The sequence below is a fragment of the Haemaphysalis longicornis genome, unplaced genomic scaffold (assembly GCF_048455015.1).
Source record: "Haemaphysalis longicornis isolate Haplotype H1 unplaced genomic scaffold, Haemaphysalis longicornis Haplotype H1 scaffold_1, whole genome shotgun sequence".
Classification (NCBI taxonomy): Eukaryota; Metazoa; Arthropoda; class Arachnida; order Ixodida; family Ixodidae; genus Haemaphysalis; species Haemaphysalis longicornis.
In genome coordinates, this window is record NW_027526203.1 from 364,878,198 (window position 1) to 364,893,720 (window position 15,523).

The 15,523-nt window shown below is 46.6% G+C and overlaps 1 protein-coding gene and 1 long non-coding RNA gene across 2 annotated transcripts in view; one reads left to right on the plus strand and one right to left on the minus strand.

Moving 5' to 3' along the window:
- The first annotated feature begins 658 nt into the window (after window positions 1-658).
- Window positions 659-6,444, plus strand: LOC144171205 (uncharacterized). The gene is made up of 2 exons (XM_077700971.1): window positions 659-754; window positions 4,942-6,444. Exons 1-2 carry the CDS (start codon window positions 741-743, stop codon window positions 6,224-6,226), a joined length of 1,299 nt encoding a protein of 432 aa, XP_077557097.1. The 5' UTR covers window positions 659-740; the 3' UTR covers window positions 6,227-6,444.
- A 3,241-nt stretch (window positions 6,445-9,685) lies between these two features.
- Window positions 9,686-15,523, minus strand: part of LOC144171221 (uncharacterized) — a 19,168-nt gene continuing 13,330 nt past the window's right edge. Inside the window, exons 2-4 of the long non-coding RNA XR_013322900.1 lie at window positions 14,845-14,952; window positions 11,091-11,117; window positions 9,686-9,801 (exon numbers count right to left, since the gene is read on the minus strand). This is a non-coding gene — a long non-coding RNA (uncharacterized LOC144171221). The remainder of the gene's footprint in view (window positions 9,802-11,090; window positions 11,118-14,844; window positions 14,953-15,523) is intronic.

The following is a 15,523-nucleotide window of genomic DNA, read 5'->3' on the forward strand; positions in this document are numbered from 1 at the left end:
TTTACAGCCTAGCTTCCTACAGGGTGGATTGGCGCGCATTTTTTCTAAGCCGCTACAGTCACGCTTTTTTGTGTGTGTGCTCATGCGTAATGTGAAAGACCTGGCCCCTAAATACATCTTACTAAAAATGAAACATTTGCGCCAATTTCTTTAGTCTCGTCTTTCTTCTGTTGCAAAGTCCTGTTCTTGTCAGACTCGTAGCAGGCAATGTCGTAGCAGACTCTTTCGACAAATGCTCAATCCGTATCCACCCTTCAGCGGTGCATCGTGTCGCATGAATGACGGCCCCTCATATCGACTTTCGTAATCGTGCGTTTTAGCGCGCCACTGGGGTGGCGCTCTGGTAGGCGGCAATCAGCGAGATCGATGCGCGCACTCCATTCTCGAGAGTTTGGCCGAACTACGGCGCGATGCGTGACCACAAAACTTTGCGAAGCGTTTACCGCCACCCTTCCCAAAATCAATGCTGCGTCATACGCGACAGCCGCAAGTGCGCGGGTGTTACCCGTGTCATTTTCTGCGCCCTAAAATTGCATACCGCAAGAAAGCTGGGCTGTGTTTCTTTCATAAAAAGAACGCACTGCGCATGCGTGTGAGCTAAGCGCAGCCCGTTGGGGCCCTTCACAGCCTTACTGATACACGATCACCGGGTTTTATGTTCACTTGTGTCTTGGCAGACGTGACCGGGGAGTCATATCTTTCAGGGACTGTTCGGCCCGAGCTAACTTGCAAACGCCCGGATGTTGGGAATTTCGTAAGTGACTACATACTTCACACGACCATCAGTTATCAAATTCGTACTTTGTACATGAATGTGTTATGCCTCCACGAATTTCAAAAATCGATGTAAATTTTTTTACCGGCGGGTCTTTTTTGGTTAACCCCACTTGCATAGTCCTCTTTCCCTCCCTGCCTAAACATGGCGTTTCCTCTCCTCTCGTCACGCTACAGTACCGATAGTTTCTTGGCTGATTCCTTGTCGATAAAGACGCCGACACCACTAATGATGAGGATGATTTGATTGCAGGCGAGGTGATCACCTGAAATTTCGTGCTAACAGCTCCCGCTGTAAACAGCATTCCCAGCGGGCTGCTAAAACTCTGTTTGGGTGATACGGTGCTTGCCCTTGAACCCATCAAACTGTTCCACAGATTGATGGCTTTAGAGGGTTTTTCGGTATGCCAGGGACTATACGAAAGCATGGCGGTGACGAATGTTTGGTTACGATGAAGTTAGAAATGCAAGTGTCTGTGAGCTCAGGGGCGTAGTAATTTAGGAGTGACCGATAAGCTTCAACTGAACGCTCCGAAAAGTAAGTCAGAAACCAACAGCAGAAATACACTGTAATAACACGGAAAGGCGGGCTAGTTGGTTTGACATCTTAATGGTAACTTTTTTTTTTACACAGAAAAAAAAAAAGGTGTTCGTGTCACCTTTTCCTGTGTCTGCGCTTGTGTTCGTGTCACCTTTTTCTGTGTCCCCGTATAGAGTGCGCAAAAGTTACCATTAAGACAACAGCAGAAAGAGGCTAGAGCATGATTTATGTTGGTGTTATCATTCTGATGTCAAAGTGTAAGCAGTTTTCTTAATTGTCTACGTTATGGCAAAGCTCAGTTATATGCAGAAAGGAAGGTAGATTACGAGAATCGAAAACTCGGAAACTAGCAGAAGTTCTAAAATATCTGGTCGATGAAACTTTTATTTTTAACTATAGATAGCGTTACTGGGCTTATCGCGCGTTTTTTTTTTCTTTTTTGTGGGCGCCAGCCCTCCTAAGCTGCCGTTGTCATCACCCGTTCTCAAGAGCCGTGCTTATCAAGCGTCCGCGTAAGATGTCATCTCCGCCAACCGGAAGCGGCGATGGCGGCAGCCACGAGAAAGCGCTCGCCTGAAGCTCGAATCGGGCGCAGCGACAACTGGAGTGTGGAAAGGGAGATGATTATATATAGGGCGCAGACAAAAGAAAGGATACGGGATCTCAGCAAGCACCGCACCTGCACAGCATATTTCGTGTCGCAGTAAATAGAGCGGTCAGTATGTTGCTAGATTTATCTGCCGGGTGAACTATGATGTACCGTGCGTTACATTGCCACGTCTACTTGGTTGTTAAGTTGGAATGGGCCTGCGCAGGCCCATTCCAACTTAACAACCAAGTAGATGTGGCAATTCAGGGGATTGGCCAAGACGGGATGGGAGATGCGTACCATGCGTTAGGAATACCGGCTTGCTCGCTGACTCACTCGCTGCCTTGTTAGCTAGCTTGCACAGTTTGGGGGCTCATTTCGCGAGGCTCAGATACCATTAGAGCACCGAATTCCGAAATTTCGTAGCTCAAGCTTCGCTATAACGTTGAAGTGGCAGAATAGTTGGGACGCGGCGCATGGGTCATGGTTGCGGCACCTTGGCAAACATAAGTAAAAATTACGCACAAACGCCGGAATCAGGTGTAGTGCTTGTACGCAAGATGCATGGAGCTGTTGAACCCGGAGGTGCGGACATTTTTTCGCCCCTGAAACATGAAAATGATAGAAGAAGATGATAACGCTGTTGAAAATATAACAGCTCTGTCCACACTGCAGAAGATGACCCTTATATGTTGTGATTTATATGCTGCACACGGAACTCTTAAAGCACACAGCTTTGATCCCCTTAGGAGCTATGCCTGTCGGCTGCCTTTCTTACGTTACAAGAAGGCGTGCGGAAACACACACAAAAAACTATGTCCAACATGTGCCCTGCCGGGCCCGCGGCCGAGCCTGCTGCAGCGATACCTTGGAGCGCCTTGTCTAGGTCCAGGCCTGAGAATAAGGACCCTGCAGGGTTACACGTGAACACGCCCCGAGGGCCTTGTGCATGGTATGTTATGCAGCTTTGTGGCTATCTTCACGATGGGAGCGCTGCATAAGAGGTGGCAAGTTGAAAGCAAGGGAAGCGGACGTTTTAAAATGTCGTCCACAGCTTTGCAATACACCCATAGCTCGGGTTAAAAAGCTTTGACTCGAATTATATGCTAAAACAGCACTAGGAAGTGGCAGAAGATTTCATATCTCTTCGTTCGTTAGTGACTTAGTCAAAGCAGAGGTCATTTGGGGGTGTAAAACAAGTAGTTATAAACCGAACGCCAAGCCCGCGTTTGTATTGTATAAAGATGTATTACTGCGGGTTTGTTTATGCAGTGCTGGGCAATGACAACTTCTATTTGTTGCCCCATTGCTCATGCGCGTTCATCGTGAAGAATGTGGACAAACTGTGAATCGGTCATCCCTTACGCACACCCTCCCCTCCTCTTTCATAGCCACCTTTCCTTTATTGAAGTCCTACTTTTTTTATACATAACGACGCTCATTTATAAAGTGTAGATAGCGCACCTATATTGGGAGTGTCGTTTCCTAACTGCGAACTTAACAAGCTGACGTATGTACGGACGACCGAGCTACATACGTGACGCTCGGTGTGCGCGCTCTCAATTCACGCTGTACCGAGAAAGCTGTTCAAAGTAAACGAAAAAAAAAGGAAAGCACCGCGCCAGAGTCAACATACAGTGTACGAAATTACGAAGTCGGAGAAGCCAGCAGGCGACGCAGTGCTGTGGGCCATTCTGAAATATCACAGAATTGCTTGGTGCTGGTTCCTGAAAGGGATATAAAAAACCGGCAAAATCAGGCCTTCAGAATCGCTGCGCGGCAAAAGGTCCTTCGTTATCCCCTATCTCCCCTCCTTCCCCTGTTTTTGACTGCAAGTTGCTTCTCAGCACCCAATTTTTGCTCAAGCCCTCGTCGAGCAGCAATTTCGCTTCCGAAAATACCAGGCTTCAGGCGATCCGTGACTCTTTGTCCCACAGCTTCCTGGATCGCTGTAATTTTGTTTATTTGTTTGTTTTTTGTGGGATTTTTTTCTAAATCCACCAGCTACAGAAGAACTTGTTGTTGTGCGGAATACTTGGCGACATGGTGTGAGCGCCAAAATAGATGAACACTTAGAAGACAACCAGGCAAGCGCTTGTTCTGTAGCCTTTCATGTGTTCGCCTATTTTAGCGCTAAAACCATGCCAGCGCCCAGCTTAGTTGTGGTATCATTCAGGGTAGAGCTCTATTTGTTCAGCCCAGTCAAACGCAAAAATAGTTTCGGGAGCACCTAATCTTTCTCTCTTGGTGCGAGAATACATGGGTGAGCAAGAAAGAGAGATAACGCATGCTTGAGCATCGCTTCTCGTTAAATAGTGGAGGCAAATATGTTAATGTATGTACGCTGACGTCTCTGCCAATAGGAATCGGTGAATTAATCTGGCCTTGAGCATCTGGCGGCTGCTTCCATCGCCACCGGCTAATACCCCTAAGTGGGCATGTGAGCATTGTGGGTTGGTATGTTCACGGGGTAGCGTACGGGAAATCGTGATTTTCTCTTTTCTACGCTGCAGTTATCGCTCCACCCAATTCCAGCTTCGGCCCGGCGCTCGTTTCTGGCTGCCGTCGTCGAGGTTTCCGGTTGGCGGCCATGACGCCTTTCCGCGGACGCTTGATTAGCGCAGCCGATAAGCATGTTGGAGGGGCACGGCAACTGCGGATGCCTAGAGTCCACGGGAAAATCGCATGACGAAAATCGCACATGCATATCGAATCTGCTTGCTCCTACATTTGAAAATAGAGGGGAGAGGGCATTACCTCTCCACTTTTGTAGACAATGGTGGGTACGTGTGCCTCCTTGCACACAACCCCTTTTCCCTCCCCTTATACGCCTCGGCACACAAGACGGGCTAGTGTATACATGGCTTTTCTGTATATCTGTGTTTTATTTCTTTCCTGCTTTATGAAGAACTATATTTACTTGCAAATCTCGACTCTTGTGCAAGGTATATCGGATCGGTCTTCTCGTTTGATTTAGGCCCGGCGCATACGCGCGTCGCGCTCAAAAGACCAGCCCTGTGTTTCTTAATCATTTCAGGCACAAGATCGACATGATGGACCGCTGGCAGGTGGCCGTGCCCAAGAAGGAGGACGTGAAGAGTGGCTCTGTATTTCGCATTGCCGACTGCGAAGTTTCACGCCTCAAGGAACGGCGCCGCATACACCCGTCGGCTTCTGCGGACGACCGGTACGCGGTGTGGCGGGCGCAGGAGCTGATGATCCCGGGCCTGCTCATGTGTGCGGTAGCCATGCCGGGGCCATTCCTGCAGTTCATGACGGCGCGAAACCGGGCGCTCATGAGGCTGTACCAGTGTCTGCTGTACGTAGGCTTCACGGCGTACGAGGCGTACCGACTCAAGGAGTTCGTCGAGGACTACATGAGGAGCGAGAAGACATCCCTGATTTGCTTCTTCCATTCGCTGGTCAACACGTTCCTCTTCCCTTTCATCTACGTGTACGTGGCCCGCCGCAGCGCGTCACTGGACCTGCTGCTTGCCCGGTGGCGCACCGAAAGTGCCGACTTGGCCTTCTGGCAGCACCGCAGCCTGTCCAAGCACAGGCTTGCAGCCAACGCCTACCTGGCCGCCACTACGGTCCTCGTGATTGGCTTCCACACGCTCAATGCTGTGCGCACCTGCTACGAGATCTCGTGGCGCTACAGCAACCGCACGCTGCCCGTCCAGTCGGTGGTTTTTCTGGGAAAGACGGCGCACCATTACGTGCTCCAGACGATGTACTGTGGCCTCGAGTCACTCGCCTTCTCGCTCATGTTCCTGCTTTGGTTGCTGTACGGCCACCTGAGCGCCCAGGTTAGGGACATCCCCCTACTCACGAGCACCACTGTCGCCCTCATCCGTGACAAGTACAGGGGCCTCTGCGTGGTCACCGAGGCGACGGCGCGCTTCCTCAACTGCTTGCTCTTCCTGTTCTACTTCCGCACGGCGTTCGACTTCATGTCTTCCGTCATATTTTACTCGATCCAGGACCGTCGCGAGACTAAGCTCTGGATCCTGGCCTACGAGGGCTTTCTCACGCTGATCAACGTGTTTCAGAACACGGCCATAGCGGAAATGTCGGGCAAGCTGTCAGTGGAAATGAAGGACGCCCTGTACGAGGCCTCAAAGGTTCCCGCTGAACCAGAAGCCTACAACGAGCTCCTGCTCTTCCTACAGGTGTACAGGGATCGGCCGGAGGCCATGGCCGGCTGCGGCGTGCTCCGGGTCGATCGAGCACTCATGTTTAAGCTGTCCGGCTCCACTGTGACCATTGTGCTGATCCTCTTTCAGCTCGATCCCAATCTTTCCCACAAAGTGAGCTTCTAGTCCCTACACACTACAAAATGTATGTTGGCCTACTTTGCAACATATCACTTGAATTACCAACCACTGCGTCCAAGGGGAGGAGTTGACAAGCAACGAGTGCAACGCCCACTTGGCCTCGAAAATTGGATCTGCACTCTGACATCACGCGATGCAAATGCCATGCTTGCGATGAGCTGTATGACAGCTCAGACCTCCATCTTCTAGTTAAATTGAATGGTTGGTTCTAGTTAAATTGAATGGTTGGTCTGGTTATTGGCCTACTTTGCTCTTTAGTAGCAACAATTTGGTCATCTATGTTTAGTGTGCAGACCACTGGTGTTTTAATTTAAGAGTACAGTTCCCTCGCTCTACATGAAAACTATTGGACAGTGACTGTGCACGCTGAGCCCGCAAGACAAGCCGTCATTACATTGTATGCGAATGCTTGTCTTTGCCGAATGCACACGTCCATATCACGTCATGCGGTGCTCACATTTAATCGCTGTCTGCAAGCCTTGCATAATTGGTGCGCCCAGTGGGGGATGGAAATTAACTTTTCACCCATATAACCAAGAAGAAATCTGTACTCGCATATGATTATAAAATCGGAAATAACTTTCTGACCAGAACACACAGCTTTAAATACCTGGGGGTGACTATTACCAGCGATTTGGGGTGGCACACTCATGTTGAGGAGGTGTGTTCAAAGGCCTACGGAAAGTTGTTTTACTTGAGGAAAAAACTCGAACATGCCGCTAGAGATGTCAAATTACTTTCATATAAGACATTTGTTCTCCCTATTTTGGAGTATGCGTCTTCTGTATGGAGTCCTCATCAGCAGTCACTGAGAGATAAACTAGAAAAAATTCAAAGGGTAGCAGTGCGCTTCATTTGCTCGCGGTACCGGAGGACAGAATCCGTCACAAATCTGTTAAAATCATGTACGCTAGAACCCCTGCAAGTGCGCCGCGAAAAGCAAAGGTTAAAACTCCTGTTTCAAATTATAAGAGGCGAAATGAAAATAAAGACACATACATACGACCTGCACCCAAGCGAGGAGCTCGGTTGAACCATAGTCACCCATTAAGGCCTTTTTGGGCGCGTCTAGATGTCTTTAAGAATTCTTTTTTTCCTTATAGCATAGAAGTGTGGAATAGACTTCCAGAGTACGCTGTTACTAGTTCAAATGTCAAAGCGTTTGAGTGTTCGCTAGAATTGTACTACCGGCAGCACGAAACCTAATGTCTGTTTTGTCATTGTGTATTTTTTTTTGTTTGTATTCCTCCCTGTAATGACCCTCAAGTGAGGGTTACAGTAACAATAAATAAATAAAATAAAAATATTAAATGAAGCAGCACAGCTGATCTTGGTTGGCGCAATAAAAGCACAGTCGTGGTTAGGTAGGTCAGATTAAGTTCATACGACTACAATAGGGAGTTGACGGTTATGGTATTTTGATAGTGATTTGTGTAACCTATTTACATTTGAATGATAATGTCGAGTAGACTAAGAATACGAAGTACGAGACTTTCACATTCTTGTGTACTAAAATATGTACTTGGCAACTAATCCCCAGAACAGACGAAAAGAAGCCTTACTCTTCCACGTTTTTCTTGAAAATTGGGGACTCTAAATCTACAATTGAACAGCTCAAGACGTCGTTTTTATATAGATGTAAATGCAATTTAAGTAAGCGCGGAAAAAGGCCTTATTGCATGCTCACCTTGCTGAAAACAGCTACATATCATTTGGCCAACAAACCCTTTCACAGCTCCGCCGCCGCGGCGGAGTCATCGGTCGGGGGTCACTAGCGCATAAAAGCGGACTTCAGCTTCAATCTTTATCAATAAATCAAATTTAATTGATAAGGTCTTCGGCTGACACTTAAGCATGCAGTAAACCTGTAAAGTCACCCCCAAGATTTTGGAAAAATATGAATATTCTGGGTGGTTTGAAGCTAAGAGAGAGAGAGAGAGAGAGAGAGAGAGAGAGAGAGAGAGAGAGAGAATAACCTTTATTGAGAGAGAACAACCTTTAATGAGACTGGCGATATCAGCCGAGCGAAGAGGCCTGGCTTGCTACGCCAGATGAATGCGGTGACGATGACAATGATCATAATGGTGATGTGTACACATGCTTTCAGTTTTCCACTGGGTCTGGCCAAGACTTGTGTTTCTAGGTGCGCTGGTAAAGCTTTTGTCGCGCGGGAGGCGTGTTTGGAACAAGTTCAAGGTCCTTCCTCACTTCTACTCCCATGGAAAGCGGCCGGTCCAATGACGCTGCGAGGGGCACTCTGTGCAGTGTCCGCACAAAGTGTCTGCGCAGTGCAGAGCACAGACTCTGTGCAGTGTCCGCACAAAGTGTCTGCGCAGTGCAGAGCACAGGCTCTGTGCAGTGAATCGCAAACAATCACCAATTAAATGCTGAAAATTTTCGCGTACGTCACACTGTGAGCACAGGGGTGAAGTGGATTGGTTTATCCTGAAGCGGAAGTATCGAGTGCAGTCGACATTCAACCGTATACGGTAGAGTGCTGCTTCGTCGTGCTTGGATAGTCCATGTGGCATCTTGAAGGTACGAGAGCTTTAAAGTTGGTAATGTCAGAGTTTCTGTTACTTCTTTACTATGTCCGACCTTAGTGATGTTCCACGATGTTATGAATATTCACGTGGTGTTACTTACTAATAACGATCACACTTTTTTCGCTCAGAATAGGTACCACATGTATCTGGAGAGGCCAGTTTCAAGCTGCAAAGCTATTTTCACTGGGAATCCTTTAGAGCACCATCTTACTCAGCAGCAGCTTTTCACCCCGAAGTAGAGAGCTTGACACATCAGCAGTAGACTGACTGTTCAACAGCGCATGGTGTTATCTTTGACCGCAGAAGCTACTCGTGTCCTCGTACGAAGCTGTCTTGTTGCTATTCCCCCTGCTAATAACGTGTAGGAGAAATAAAATACCTATCTGATCATGTGTGTTGGTGTGCGTCACTGTGTGGAGTTCCGTCTGCTCTTCATTTATGGATGATTTATACCTTGTCCTCACCATTCTTTAATTGACTTGTTTAGAAAATTAGTTCGTAAATTTAAGCCTGCCGCTATATTGTGATGTTAACTTTGGCTGTGGTCGCTTTGAAGAATCTACATTTATGGTTCACTATTGTCTTCCGCTGTGGCCACCAAAGTACAGCAGATTGTCCCGACCTTAAGTTGTGCTAAGAGATGGCGACCTGTGGAAAACACAAGGTCAACTATGAACAACACAGAACACCTTCGTCCCAGGTTATCTGCTTTGTTGGGGAACTCGCATATTTGTCTGAAGGCAGAATGCGTTCTCTGCGTACTTACAGTTTGTGGTAGATTCTTGCAATTTATGCTGCACGTAGTTACGTCACTCATGTGATTGTTGGAAGTCGGAAAAGAAAAGAGTGAACATGAAAAAATGAGCTCATCAAGACTGTTGATCAGGAAAGAGCACATTCCAAGTTTTGGTATGCAACCCTTTATTTTATTTTCTTCGCTTCAAGAGGGAGGTGGTACAGCGTTGCGTTTTGGCACACAGCCATCATCTGGCCTATAAGGTTGGCGTACTCTTTCTGCGAAACACAGCAAAGGAGTACTCGTCAATATTTGTTCAGCTTCCTGCAAGCCTTCGGTGCTGAGGCTTTGATGTGCGCCGTCAGTGAAATCACGTGTCACGAGATATGAGACAGCAGGCTTAGGATAATTTGCTTAATTCTACTCTCGATCAACCTACCAAACTTGGATATTTAATGGCTGATGCGGTCTTTACGCTGATAAGAATGATCTAAGCTGTTTCAACGGCACATAGAAATAATAGCTCGAGAAATTAACGCCGACGCCTTGTTCAGAACACTACGCATAATTACTTTAAACATTTTTAGCGCCACTTATTTCTCAGAAACAATTAAAAAATGAACGCATTTACGCAAAATAAATGTTTAAAATAGGCTGAAACTTCAGCCTTAACTGCTTGCAACTGGAACTAAAGCACAGGCTGCGCCAGGAAATAGCTCAAAATGTAAGGCTGTAAGACGTTACTCATCACTTATAAAATAACTAACAAGCTTTCACACAGCACAACTTGTTTCCTCTTAAATGTTGTGCCAGTCGGATTTATACCCAAAAACGCAAGCACGAAAAATCAACTTCAATCCCTTCCGTGCTACATGGCTTCATATAGCGCAGATGGCAGACAAACGGGAGAGAGACGAACGGACCTATTTCCTGTATGTCTGCATTTTGCGCTATAGGAAGCTATGCACCAGTGACAGCGATGACCCAAATCGAAGAACCCACGACTGCGCTAAAAACTGGCAAACAAAGGAAATAAAATCGGGACTGAACGCCCCGAAGCCACAGTAGTGTCGCTTGCACCATAGTTTTTGGATATTTTTTAGTGACAAATACAGCCTTCGCAGTCGGATATCGAACCAGGTAGTGCGTATCAGCACTCAATCCACTGCCTCGCAGAAGCGTGTGTAACAAGAATTGTTTCGTTACTCAGAGGCCAAGTCACTGGGTAATAGTGTAGTGGTTAAGTCACTAATAGACGTGACTGACCTCCAATGCAATTTGCTTAATTGTTACAAAACACCAAATTAAATGCCACTACCTGCATTACTTCAAATCACAAAAAAGAAGAAAAAATGTCACTCTGTGCACTGGTTCTGCGCAGTGGTTTTGCGCACTGGTTCATTAGCTGTCAGGACATTTTGGAGATACAACGACGCTCTGAAAAAAAAAAAAAAAAAAACGTCGCTACTCGTACTATCAGTGCGCGTAGCGACGTTTTTTCGGTGTCAAGACATTGTCAAGCTATTTTGCAGATATAAGTGCGCCATTACCCTTCAAATCAACTTACCCTTGCGAATCCCTTTACAATGTTTTTCTGGGAAGGAGACAGGGAAGGACATATAACATTTATTACAATATAATCATATAGAATTTTTCCCAAAGTGCTGCGTTTTATAATAACTTTTATATATAAATAAAACCACCAGCTTTCTTTTTTCACAGTTGTTTTTAAAAGAACACTTTCGATAATCAAACCTTCCCCATGTCATTTCCCGTCTGACTACGAGGCACAGTTGGAAGAAAAGAATTAAGAACTAGGTCGTCCACTTTGTTTGCCTGGTGAATCTTGAGGTCCAATTGTAATACTATATTTATCTGTTTAGACACCAAACTACCATTTGAAGACCACAAGACCAAGTTGAAAACCAAGTGTATGTTGAACATTAGCGTCTATCATCTTAATTATAATTAATACAGATTTTTTTTTCACTGAGCCGTCGCCATTATGTATGCTGGCACTCAATAAAACACTATAACTAGATGGCGGACATTTTCAGGGGGAAAACTGCGCGTAAAAGACTGGACAGTGAAATGGACAAGACTGGCGCATCCAGTTCTATACGTACAGCTTTCCTTTAAATATGCAACCCGCCGCGGTGGCTCAGTGGCTAAGGCGTTGTGCTGCTGAGCACTAGGACGCGGGTTTGATTCCTGGCCGCGGCGGCCGCTTTTCTGATGGAGGCGAAAAGCAAAAACGCCCGTGTGTGCGAGATTTCGACGCACGTTAAAGGTCCCCAGGTGGTCAAAATTAATCCGGAGCCCTCCACTACGGCGCACCTCATCGCCTGCGTTGCGCCGGTGCGTTAAACCTAATCAATCAATCAATCAATCAATCAATCAATCAATCAATCAATCAATCAATCAATCAATCAATCAATCAATCAATCTTTAAATATGCACCACCAACTAGCCCAACAACATACTGACATAGTATACGTTTGGAACTCAAATTAAAAGGTATTCTAAGGCGGTTAGGTTACACGTGCTTTAATTATGGCATCAAATGAGTTCTTGTAGCGCCAAGTCATTGCCTCGAGCTGCTGTACAGAAAAATTTTTTTCGGGACTCCAAGTAACTCAAATCCTAGAAAACTTTGTTTAGTAAGGGATTTCCGGGCTCTGTGTGAATCTGTAAGCTCCTTTAAATGGTCGACCTGATTGCGTGGAGTGAGCTTTATAAATGAAATTGGAACCGAATATAATAATAAATGTCCAGGGAAGTCGCAAGTAACAAAGACGCTAATTTTCCTCGTTCGACGCTATCTCTTAGTTGAACCAGCAGACAGACAGTCAGAAACGCGCTGACGGACGGACCGACGGACGGACAGACAGACAGACAGACAGACAGACAGACAGACAGACAGACAGACAGACAGACAGACAGACAGACAGACAGACAGACAGACAGACAGACAGACAGACAGACAGACGGGCGGACGGATGGCGGACCCAGCCATGTATGCTCTAGGTGGAACAAACATGCACAGCTGGCCATTTTCTGAGCTGCACGGGCGTTCGTAGCCGCTAGACCTCCGCTGCTACCCGACTTGGCTCCTCCACCTTCTGAGTCGTTACCGCCAGCGATACAGTTCCTACGGTATCAACCGTAGGAGCTGCATACGAAACGAAAAAGACCACCTCAAGGCCGTCACTCCAAGCGTCTTTTTATCCGCTCTGCCGCCACTCCAAGGTCAGCCGAAAATTTTTGTAGACAAATATTTTGCCAACGCTACGCTTACCTCAGAGGCCTTCCGTAATTGGTACACCCGATCCCTGCAGCCTCAATTTCCCTACTGCGCGTCCCAACACCCATCAATCTCCAGCACCAATTGGGCCCTGTCCGAAATTCGCACGCCACAGAACATTCCACTCTCCTCCAAATGCCTCGTCCCCATGCATCCACCCCCATGCACTGGAACCCTCCACGCTGACTCTTATTGCACAGTGTTCTGTAGAAAGTGGTCCAGCGCGAGCAGTTTAGAGACGTGAGTCTACTCTCTTCACCCTACGCGGCCTCTCCCGCCTTCTCAAGGGGCCCACCGGTTTCTGTTAGAACTCTCCACCTTCAAGATGTCCCAGGCCACAAACACGCTACCTTCTACTCCCACTTCCCCCATTTGATCAGAGACCTCCTGCAAAATAAAAACTATCTTTCTCTCTCTCCCCATTTTCTGAGGTCTAGTTTTTGCTCCGTTGTTATGGCCACCACGAAAGCGTTGCTCGGGGCGCTACGCCTCAAAGACACGGCCGAAAACAAGAATGGAAGGTAAGGGCTTTGGAATTTGCAAAAAAATATTAGAATAATACTTAGAATCAATGTCGTACCTGTTATAGAAATAAAAAGTACACACGAAAACGCTCGCTATATCTGGACCTGAATAATTCGCCATATATTCATATGACAGCGGAAGTGAAAAAAGAACTGTAAATGAAAAAAAAAAAAAAAGTTCGCTCCAATCCACCCTGTGAAGATGGTTGGAAAGCGAAGCTGTAAACGACACCCACAACGATTACCCATGCGAAGTCACTTGAATACACACACGTGGCTCTACAAAGAGTGAAACCAGGTGAAATGTAGTTAACCACACCCTTTACTAGTTCAAAGAGATATTCTTTGCTAAGGTTAAATCAATGCATGATCCATGAATGGTGGTTGGTTGAATTGTATTGGTTGATTGATTGTGGGGTTTAACGCGCCGACGCAACGCAGGCGATGAGGCGCGCCGTAGTGGAGGGCTCCGGATTAATTTTGACCACCTGGGGATCTTTAACGTACGCCGAAATCTCGTACACACGGGCGTTTTCGCTTTACGCCTCCATCATTATCATCATCGTCCGATTTCCTTGGCGACGTTTTCTTCTCCTTTCGAGAAGCTTGGCCAGTCGCCAATGTTAGCCCTACGTGCACGTTACTAGCGTGAACGTGCTTTGCTACTCACCGAATTGCTACTTGTGCAACTGCCAAGCCCAAATTTCTCCTGCGCTGTCGAATACACGCCTCTAAAACACGTTTAGTGTTTATAAGTCGAAGGCCACAACCAATCTACTGGGTTCACCTTTAGTCAGCCGTATTATACGCGCTGTAAGGTTCCGTGCTCGTCTCGCATTCCTAAGCACCGTGGTTTGAATCCCACCCGCAGCAAAATTGATACAATTTCCCTTCCCATTGAATTAGCTATTTTGTCTGTAGGCGCTTTCCCGAGAAATTCCGTGATCCATAGCCCTGTTCTTTACCCTTTCAGCAGTCGGCCATTTTTTTGTACCATGGACGCCAGATTTTAGAGCAATCAGTTTCAGTGCTGAGTAACGCTTCCGCATTCATAAAAACTGTGTGGTTATACAGTGCTGATACTCAGCTCAACACAGTTCAGTTAATTTTATGAATGCACAAGAACATGCAGAATAATTGGCGCATGACGTGCCCAAGCTATAGTATTATCTATGAAGTGGGCGGTCGCAGTGGAGAAAGAGAGAGAAATTTGGAAAACCGTCAAAAGGGCTCTTCACAGCCCTTCTTGTAGGGAGGGGTTGGGGTCAGTCAGGGTGGCCTCACGTCAACAGTTTTTATACGACCTGGTGTTCTTTAGCATGCGCCGAAATCTCGTCGCAGATAAAACGTCTTTCTTAAACTTCTGTTACCTTGAAAACACAGCTTCTATGGCCAGGTACCGGACCCGCGACCTGATGCGTAGCTCCACGACGACTTAGCCGCATCACCACCGCGACGTTCAAGAACGAATGCAGAGTGTATTGTGTACTCACGAAGCTGTGTACCAAAGCGGGTGCTTTCTTGCAGTAACGTTTGATGAGGCCAAAAGTGGTGATGTTTCCCGCCATTTTCTTTCTAGCTGCTACCATGAGGTCTATGTCCTGAAAAACATTGCCACACCGTACGAAAAAACAGCATTTTAAAACGCCTACTTCTTATTTTGTGGAATCAGAATATAAATTCATTTTATAAACTTATGGAAGTGTAGATTTAATTTCTTTCCGCAGCATTTGTGTGGGTGAAAGCAAGGCAAAATGGCATCATAACATTTTTTATGAAACTCAGCTGTAAGTGGCCCCTTATTTTATTTGTACTGATTTCAAGTAACAATACTTTTTATGAACGCTTTTTACCCCGGCCATTCCTCCCTGCCACGACAAGTTTATAAGGTTTCTGTGAGATTGTAAATGCAGAGCTGCCTGACAGACACACAGCTTGACCGCGAAATTGTTCGACGTAAGTTGCCTCCTCTTCCTAATCACACTTATAAGAGGAAGAAAGGAGCCCGGGTGAACATTTCTTGCGTACGAGCAGAGGTTGCTCATGTTTTGGCGAACACCTAGAATTTAAATAGGCATGTCACCCCGCATATGAAGTTCGCATGTGAGCATGATGCGCGGCCATTGGTATAAAGCGCTCACTACATGCGACTATACATTTCCCTAATCCGCC